Genomic DNA, 10,481 nt, shown 5'->3' with positions numbered 1-10,481 from the left:
GCGGGCAAGAGGAAGCAGTTGGGAGGGGGAATCACTCTTAAACCCCCCTGTCACATGTCCCCAGTCCACCCCCTGAGCCTATCTATTGGCCCTATGCTGCCTGTGGAAAAACCTCCCCTATCCCAGGGAAGGGGAGGGGGGAAACCTGGAGGGGGGAAGACTCACTTAACTCTTCCCTGCCTGTGTGCCATCTCATATAGTCAGTGGCACCTAGCCCTACTTGGGCCGGTGCCAACCATAACAGCTTTCATTTGAATAGCTCTGTGTTCCCCACCACACCTCGTCATATATAGACACTCCCCCTTGCCCAGGCACTTTGATAGACAGATCACCCGTCCAATCCTGGGTGATCTGTCTATCAAAGTGCCCAGACAAGGGGGAAGGGCTATATATGACGAGGCGCAGCGGGCAGGACCGGATTAACATAGGGGCTGATGGAGCTGCAGCTCCAGGCCCCTTCCTCAAGATAGGCCCGTTTGCCCAAAAAAAAGAAAGAAAAAAAAAGATTGACTTTGAGGATTGTAGCTCGGCGACCAGGGGCCACAGAGACCCCACATTTGGGGGGGGGGGAATGTAGATGAAGACCCACCCCACAACTGGTCAAAATATGGGGCTGCTATCATTTATGGTTCCGGAGATACAGGGCTGCTTGCGCAGCCTGTCAGAAGCTACATACAGAACGGCCGGTTTAAATATAAGCTGACACGCTGAGAGGATGAGATCACAGGGCTTATAATAATTATTTGTATACTAGCTGAATACCCGGCGTTGCCCGGTCTTCCTATCTTAACCTTTTGGGGAGGAAAATCATAGTAATATAAATATACCCATCTTTTATATAAGGGTGTAGGTAAGGGTTAATGTAACTGTCATATATTTTTATTTGGCATATAAGTAATATGTGTACCAGGTATTATTGAAATATCTCCAGGCGTACAGAAGTTATGTGGGAACATACATTTCCCATTGATTTGCATGGGACTTTAAACAAAAACCCCGACCCTCACAAATGGGGGTAGTTAAGGGATAAATTAACTATCCTATAGTTTAAGTGGACATATAAGTAACATGTGACCAAGTGTTATGGAAATATGTACAGCCGTTTGGAAGTTATGAAGTAACATGTATTTCCCATAGAGTTGAATGGGACTTTAAAGGAAAACCCCGACCATGGCAAATGGGGGTGGGTAAGGGTTAAACCACCTATCCTATGTTTGTTGCTGACATATAAGTAACATGTGTGCCACGTTTCATGTTAATATCTTTAGCCGTTTGGACGTGATGCTGGAACATACATACATACATACATACATACATACATACACACACACACACACAGACACGTTGAGTTTTATATATATAGATTACTTATGGTAATTAACCCCTCGTCACCCAGGCCCATTCTGACACTTCTCTCCTACATGTAAAAATCATCTTTTTTTTTTGCTAGAAATGTACTCAGAACCCTTAAACATTATGGGCCAGATTCTCAAAGACTTACGTTGGCGTATCAGTATATACGTTGTCGCATACGTAAGTCCAAATCTGCGCCGTCGTATCTTTAAGCGTATTCTGGAAACCAGATACGCTTAAATTTGGCTAAGATACGAGCGGCGTACGTCTCCTACGCCGTCGTATCTTAGGGTGCATATTTACGCTGACCGCTAGGTGGGGCTTCCGTTGTTTTCCGCGTCGAATATGCAAATGAGCAAGTTATGCCGATTCACGAACGTACGATCGCCCGTCGCAATTAGTTACGCCGTTTACGTAAGACATACGTCGGTGTAAAGATAAAGCAGGTCTCTAGGTGGCGCAGCCCATGCAAAGTATGGACGTCGGAACAAGCGTATCTTTTTAGGTCGTTTGCGTAAGTCGTACGCGAATAGGGCTGTGCGTAAGTTACGTTCACGTCGTAGGCAGTGTTCGACGTATCTTAGGCATTCTATCTGACGCATGCGCACTGGGATACGTCCACGGACGGCGCATGGGCCGTACGTTCAAAACGTCATTTACGTGGGGTCATGCCTTATTTACATAAAACACGGCCACCTCTTCCCAATTTGAATTAGGCACGCTTACGCCGGCACATTTACGCTACGCCGACGTAACTTAGGATGCACTTGCCTCTCTAAGTTGCGGCGGCGTAGCGTAAATACGCTACGCCCGCCCACACTTACGCCGCCCTACGTGAATCTAGGCCTATATATATAAAATAAGCGATTATCAACCCTGTCCTCAGGGCCCATTAACAGGCCAGGTTTTATGTATTACCTTGGGGAGATGCAGACTAGAATATTACAATCACTGAGCAGCAAATGATATCACCTGTCATGTATTTCAGTTATCTTGCAACCTGGCCTGTTAGTGAGCCCTGGGGACAGGGTTGATGATCACTGTCCTAAGCGATGCTTTAAATTTTGTTTACAGGTTACATGTTTAGAGTTACAGAGGAGGTCTAGTGCTAGAATTATTGCTCTCGCTCTAACGATCGTGGCGTATGTAACCTGTGTGTATCTGGCTCTGATACTAACCAGGGCCTTCCCAGGGACTGACAAGTACCTCTCCCCGGCCTGTCCCCACACACCATCTCACCTGCTGACCTGTGGATGGGGGAATCACTTCTGCAGTGTTATTGTGTTCTGCCTGTGAATACAATGATCAGTGTTTCTAATTATAGCTGGCAGCACTGATTGTTTTGGGGAAAACCTGACAGGCTGGTTGTACTCAAGTCAGACAATAGATTGACTTGTGTAAAACCAGCTAGCCCATACATAGATCGACTATGGCTGGTCTCTGCTTAATTGGCATAATTTCAATCCATGTATGTACCGCTTAACCACTACACATTTCCTAAACATCCTTCCACAAACCTTTACATTTTTCCTTCACAGATTCCTTCATCCTCCTCACCTGTACATACTCTCCACACTTCTATTCTGTACATACAGCTCACTGTCATACCCTCCACACTTCTCTCCTATACATAGTGCCAGCTGCCATACCCTTCACACTCCCCTCCTGTACATAGTGCCCGCTATCATACACTTCTCTCCTGTACATAGTGCCCACCATCATACCCTCCACACTCCTCTTCTGTACATACTGTTCACTGTCATACCCTCCAAACTTCTCTCATATACATAGAGCCCACTGTCATACCCTCCACACGTCTCTCCTGTACATACTGCCCACTGTCATACTCCCCACTCTTCTTCTGTACATACTGCTCACTGTCTTACCCTCCACACTCATCTCATGTACATACTGCTCAGTATGATACCATCCACACTCCTCTCCAGTATATATTGCTTGATCTCATACCCTCCACACTCATTTAATGTACATACTGCTCAGTATCATACCATCTGCACTCCTCTCCTGTACATACTGTTCACTGTCATACCCTCCATACTCCTCTTCTGTACATACTGCCCACATTCATAAACTCCTCTATTGTACATAGTGCCGGCTGTCATTCCCTCCACACTAGTCTCCTGTGCATACTGCCCACTATCATACCCTCCACACTCCTCTCCTGTGCATACTGCCCACTATCATACCCTCCACACTCCTCTTCTGTACATACTGCCCACTGGGATACCCCCCCACACTCCTCTCCTGTACATACTGCTCACTGTCATACCCTCCACACTCCTCTTCTGTACATACTGCCCACATTCATAAACTCCTCTATTGTACATAGTGCCGGCTGTCATTCCCTCCACAGTAGTCTCCTGTGCATACTGCCCACTATCATACCCTCCACACTCCTCTCCTGTGCATACTGCCCACTATCATACCCTCCACACTCCTCTCCTGTGCATACTGCCCACTATCATACCCTCCACACTCCTCTCCTGTGCATACTGCCCACTATCATACCCTCCACACTCCTCTTCTGTACATACTGCCCACTGGGATACCCCCCACACTCCTCTCCTGTACATACTGCCCACATTCATAAATTTCTCTATTGTACATAGTGCCGGCTGTCATTCCCTCCACACTAGTCTCCTGTGCATACTGCCCACTATCATACCCTCCACACTCCTCTCCTTTGCATACTGCCCACTATCATACCCTCCACACTCCTCTCCTGTGCATACTGCCCACTATCATACCATCCACACTCCTCTCCTGTGCATACTGCCCACTATCATACCCTCCACACTCCTCTTCTGTACATACTGCTCACTGTGATACCCCCCACACTCCTCTCCTGTACATACTGCTCACTGTCATACCCTGCACACTCCTCTCCTGTACATACTGTAACCCAACCTTGCCCTCCACACTCCTCTCCTGCACATACTGTAAACCAACCTTACCCTTCACACTCTACATACTGCCAACTATCTTTCTCTCCACATTTCTCTCCTGTACATACCGCCCCCCATCATACCATCCACACTCCTCTTCTGTACATACTGCCCACTGTCATACTCTCCACACTCCTCTGCTGTACATAGTGCCCACTGTTAGACCCTCCACATTCCTCTTCATCACTGCACATAATTCCCAGTTTTATACCATCCATACTCCTCTCCTATGCCTCGTACCCACAAAAACAGTTCTTTAAAATTACACTGAATATCCTCAATGTTACCAGCTCTAAAATGGGCACACTTTTGTTAGTTCAACTAAAGGAAATCTTCTCAGTCCTCATATTTGTTCTGCCCATTATTAGTACTTTATTAATTTTGTGATTATGACTGTGATGTATAGAGGAACACAGGGGATCTCAGCTACTCTAAATATAGCACTTGTAAAAAAAAGTGTCCCTTAAAAATAATTTTGAAATGTTGGCAACTATGCACTTAGGCACTGCCCAAGGACACCGGGTCAGAAAGGGGCCCCATGAGAGGCTCCTGGGATCCTGTGATAATAAAGCGGTAGTAAACTTCACTAACATTACTACTTTTTAGAGGCCCTGAGAGCTAATCTGGATGACAAACCCCCGACTAACAAACACCATGACAAACGTTTTTTGAAAGAAGGGAAGGTGGGAGGGAGAAGCAACGGTGCTGCATCCACCATATGCCTCTTCTAGGGCGGCACTCAGAGCGGGAAATACACCATTTTTATACCCTAATTGCGGCACAAGCCCACCCAAACTGGCCAATGAGGTGCTGTTGCCATGCACTCCCAGCCTCTGCCATCACCAGAGCAACCTGTAAGAGAAGAGAGGAGGGGAGGAGAGAGCCAGGAGCCATTTGCACTGTCCCATGGAGCCCCCCTTGACCGCTAGGGGGCTCAATCATTCGACTCTATGCACTGCATGTTGTGAGGTGTGTTCACATTAGGTGGGGTGAGTTGTGGTGTGGTGACATTTGATGTGGTGGAATGCAGTGCAGTGAGTTGTGGTGTGATGACATGCGTTGTGGTGACACACTGTGTGGTGAATTTCTGTTTTGGTGGGGTGAGATGCTATGTGCTGACATGTGGTGAGGTGGGTTGTGGTTTAGTGAGGTGACACTTTTTACGGTGAATTGCTGTGTTTTGATGTGGTGATATGCGGTGTGGTGATATGTGGTGTGATGACATGTCATGTGGTGGGTTGTAGTGTGGTGACATGCAGTGTGGTGAGCTGCGATATAGTGACACACTGTGCAGTGAATTGTTGTGTTTTGGTGTGGTGACATGCTATGTGGTGTGGTGGGTTGTGCTGTGGTGACATGTTATGTGGTTAGTTATGGTGTGGTGTGTTGCAGTGTGGTGACGTGCAGTGCGGTGACACGCTCTGCAGTGAATTGCTGTGTTTTGGTAAGGTGACATGCGATGTAGTGACATGCAGTGTGGTGGGTTGCGGTGTGGTAACACTCTGTGCGGTGAATTGCTGTGTTTTGGTGTGGTGACATGCAGTGTGGTGACATGTGGTGAGGTGGGTTGCGGTGTGGTGACATTTGATGTAGTGACATGCAGTGCAGTGAGTTGTTGTGGTGTTGACACTCTGTGCAGTGAATTGCTGTGTTTTGGTGTGGTGACATGCGGTGTGGTGACATGCAGTGTGGTGGGTTGCGGTGTGGTGACATATGATGAGGTGACATGCAGTGCAGTGAGTTTTGGTGTGGTGACACTCTGTGCAGTGAATTGCTGTGTTTTGGTGTGGTGACATGCGATGTGGTGACATGCAGTGTAGTGGGTTGCGGTGTGGTGACATTTGAGGTGGGTTGCGGTGTGGTGACATTTGATGTAGTGACATGCAGTGCAGTGAGTTGTTGTGGTGTTGACACTCTGTGCAGTGAATTGCTGTGTTTTGGTGTGGTGACATGCGATGTGGTGACATGCAGTGTAGTGGGTTGCGGTGTGGTGACATTTGATGTGGTGATATGCAGTGCATTGAGTTGTAGTGTGGTGATACGCTGTGCAGTGAATTGCTGTGTTTTGGTGTGGTGACATGCGATGTGGTGACATGCAGTGTAGTGGGTTGCGGTGTGGTGACATTTGATGTGGTGATATGCAGTGCATTGAGTTGTAGTGTGGTGATACGCTGTGCAGTGAATTGCTGTGTTTTGGTGTGGTGACATGCGATGTGGTGACATGCATTGCGGTGGGTTGCAGTGTGGTGAAACTCTGTGCTGTGATTTGCTGTGTTTTGGTGTGGTGACATGCTATGTGGTGTGGTGGGTTGCACTATGGAGACGTGGTGAGGCGGGTTGCGCTGTGGAGACGTGGTGAGGCGGGTTGCGCTGTGGAGATGTGGTGAGGCGGGTTGCGCTGTGGAGACGTGGTGAGGTGGGTTGCGGTGTGAAGCAGTTGGTCTCGGTGTGGTGACATTCGGTGCGGTGGGTCTTGGTGTGGTGACATTCGGTGCGGTGGGTCTTGGTGTGGTGACATTCGATGCGGTGGGTCTTGGTGTGGTGACATTCGATGCGGTGGGTCTTGGTGTGGTGACATTCGATGCGGTGGGTCTCTGTGTGGTGACATGCTGCAGTGTGGTGACATGTGGTGAGGTGGGTTGTGGTGTGGTGACATTTGATGTGGTGACATGCAGTGCAGTGAGTTGTGGTGTGGTGACACTCTGTGCAGTGAATTGCTGTGGTGACATGCAATATGGTGACATGCATTGCAGTGGGTTGCAGTGTGGTGAAACTCTGTGCTGTGATTTGCTGCGGTGACATGTTATGTGGTGCGGTGTGTTGCACGGTGGAGATGTGGTGAGGTGGGTTGCGGTGTGATGCAGTTGGTAGCGCTGTGGTGACATGTGGTGCAGTGGGTCTTGGTGTGGTGACATGCAGTACGGTGGGCCTTGGTGTGGTGACGTGCGGTGGGTTGCGTTGTGGTGTGGTGACATGCAGTGCGGTGGGTCTCGGTGTGGTGACATGCAGTGTGGTGACATGTGGTAAGGTGGGTTGTGGTGTGGTGACATTTGATGTGTTGACATGCAGTGCAGTGAGTTGTGGTGTGGTGACACTCTGTGCAGTGAATTTCTGTGGTGACATGCATTGCAGTGGGTTGCAGTGTGGTGAAACTCTGTGCTGTGATTTGCTGTGGTGACATGTTATGTGGTGCGGTGGGCTGCGATGTGTTGCACTGTGGAGATGTGGTGAGGTGGGATGCGGTGTGATGCAGTTGGTAGCGCTGTGGTGACATGCGGTGCGGTGGGTCTTGGTGTGGTGACATGCAGTACGGTGGGTCTTGGTGTGGTGACATGCAGTACGGTGGGCCTTGGTGTGGTGACGTGCGGTGGGTTGCGTTGTGGTGTGGTGACATGCACTGACTTGCACTTTGTAAAAATCCAGCCATGCTGCAGCACATGTATGGTAAGAATTCCTCAGAGTAACATGAGATGTTAGCAGAGAATATAGAGTTGCAGTTAGCAGAATGCCCTGTAGGGGCGGTGTGCTGAGCTCTCGGATTGGCTCCCCGTAGTCCGGCTCAGCCCAGACTACAAACAGATGTGAGATGTCTATCTGCTCCGCACATTACTCACACTCCGCACTGAGAACAAGCAGCTGTGGGAAAGGAAGCTCATTGACTTGTAGCTAAAGAATAACCCGCCGAGCACAGGAAATCCCCGACAGACACAACGTGTTACTTTCCAGTACCATGAGTGAGAGTGCCGAGTCCTCCCAGCACACTGTACGCTCGGCTCTCAGGACTCTCTATGGGGCTCTCTGTACATGATCTCCATCCATAAGGGGGCTGTTCGCTGGGATTGGCATTACAACGTTCCTGGTGTGTTCCCTTCTCCATCTTTATTGTTTCCCATCTCTATCCTCATTGAGTTTCCCATCTCTATCCTCATTGAGAGTTTCCCATCTCTATCCTCATTGAGAGTTTCCCATCTCTATCCTCATTGAGTGTGTGATCTGAAGATCTCATCTGTGGACTTGTATAGAGGAATGATGGATAGAAGCAGCCTGGTCACCCAAACTATGACCATCATCAGGACTGAACCCTTCAATGATAACTACAGAGTGGTGGGCAAGGAGCTGGGAAGGTAAGAAGGACACTGGGGGTCATATACACTTTATATACAGCCATGTGTCACTTTGTTCAGTTTTGCATACAGTAGTTGGTCACACCTGGACCATCACAAATGGTGGCCATACATAGAACGGTTTTATATCAAATCGTATTGTCATTTGAATTGCTGTTCAGGAGAAGGGTATGATCAGCGGATCGAAAAGATCCTTCCATACACTTAATTATATTGATCTATCTATCTGTTCGAACCGATCAGAATGGTTTTAATGAAGTACTGTATGTGTCTTTTCCATAATTCAGAGATTCGATCTGTGTCTGATTCTGTGAAGAATGGTATGTGTATGGCCACCATAACAGGACATGTTAGATCTGCTCTCAGGACAGATAACTCAGATCCTGGCTTTTCTTAACAAGGTTCATCCAGATGTTGCTCAGGATTTTTTGAGCAGTGGCTTTCTCACTCACCATAGATGTTAGGGGCAGAATTTTCCCCTGACTTACAATGTAAGGTCTCACTTTTGCATTGACCACCAAAGTAAAGGACACAATAAAGACCATCAATGCAAGGGGGGGGGGACACTATAATGGCCAACAAAGTAAGGGGGCTCTTTTATAACCTTCAATGCAAGGGGTCACTGTAATGACCACCAATGCATGGGCACAAGAGGGGGTTCACTATAATGACCACCAAAGCAAGAAGATATTATGACTACCAGTGCAAGGGGGTAATATAATGACCACAAGGAAAGGGGGTACTAGAATGACCACCAAAGCAAGGAGATATTATAATGACTGCCAATGCAAGAGGTACTATAATGACCACCAAACAAAGGATTAATATAATGACCACCGAGGCAAGGGGTACTATAATGACCACCAAATCAAGAGGGACTATAATGACCTCCAAAGTAGAGGGGCACTATAATAACCACCAAGGCAAGGGGGCACCATAATGACTAGACAAAGGGCACTTTTCTACTAATCCCCAATATAAGGTGCCCTTTTCCTATTGACTGCCAATGTAAGGGGCTATTTTACTGACCTCCGATGTTGAAGGACATTTTTCCACTGACCTCCAACGTAAGGAGACATTTCCTCACTCAATATTAGGGTTCCTTATCTGATCTCGGTGTAAAAGTGGCATTTCTCTACCAATCACAAGGATAAGGGAGCATTTCAAGTTTCTTTACTGGGTCTTTTTTACGGTCTATTACTCTTGTAATGAATATTACTGCAAATCATTTTGTCGTATAGAGCAAAGGGGTGTTAAATACTAATCCGTTCTGGGAGTCAAATACTCTATGGACCCCACATGCTTTATTAGTGCCCTGAGCTACAGATATCATTTTCAGTAGGGGCTCCCTGAGACCAAAAGGTTCCCCTGGGGTTAAAAAGATAGAAAAGGATACTATAATCATCTGGTTAGATCAGGGATCTTTTCTTTGTATTATTTTGTTGGAGAAATCTCAAAACATGAAAAGTTTAGGCTACAGGTCACACCTTTCTTGCCAATATTTTACAACACACCTTCAGGAGATCATAGTTTGCTTCATAAATGATATTATTAAAGTGTTACTAAACCCGGTAATATGAAAATAGTTCATCCGCCCCCCCCCCCCCCCCCACAGTGCCCACAGATTATAAATCTTCTTTTTACATTAAAATACTGCCACTGTAAACCTTTTTGGCTGATCTTTATACCGCAGTCAGTGATTAACTGCACAGTTTCTCCAGTGCTGAGAGTTCAGGTTGGAGGAGTTTTCCACTGCAGCCTGTATACATGCCCACATGTGTGATGTCCATATCATGTGATCTGGCTAGCTCTGAGAACAAGTAAATGTTCTCTCCAGCATAAAAGACGCAACTTAGCATGTGCAGGTCGGCTACCCTGCCTGTGTTAGCTGGCATTCCCCAGATAGACAGTGCAGGAGGGAAGGATCTATGCATACAGGATAAACAATAATTTTTACAAAATGCAGAGGATTAACCCCCTAAAGTGGTTGTAAACCCTCAGAATTTTTTTTTAAATAAAAAAACCCTGCAAGACAAAG

At 47.2% G+C, this 10,481-nt stretch overlaps 1 protein-coding gene across 1 annotated transcript in view; it reads left to right on the top strand.

Annotated features, from left to right (window-relative positions):
* The first annotated feature begins 7,900 nt into the window (after nt 1-7,900).
* LOC120919054 (serine/threonine-protein kinase 17A-like) overlaps nt 7,901-10,481 on the top strand; it is a 120,610-nt gene continuing 118,029 nt past the window's right edge. The window contains exon 1 of the mRNA XM_040331019.1: nt 7,901-8,443. Within this exon, the coding sequence (XP_040186953.1) occupies nt 8,346-8,443 (98 nt within the window). The 5' untranslated portion in view covers nt 7,901-8,345. The remainder of the gene's footprint in view (nt 8,444-10,481) is intronic.

This window comes from Rana temporaria, chromosome 12 (genome assembly GCF_905171775.1).
Source record: "Rana temporaria chromosome 12, aRanTem1.1, whole genome shotgun sequence".
NCBI classification, from domain to species: domain Eukaryota; kingdom Metazoa; phylum Chordata; class Amphibia; order Anura; family Ranidae; genus Rana; species Rana temporaria.
The sequence above is the reverse complement of the archived record's forward strand: the minus strand, read 5'-3'. Positions and strand labels throughout refer to the sequence as shown.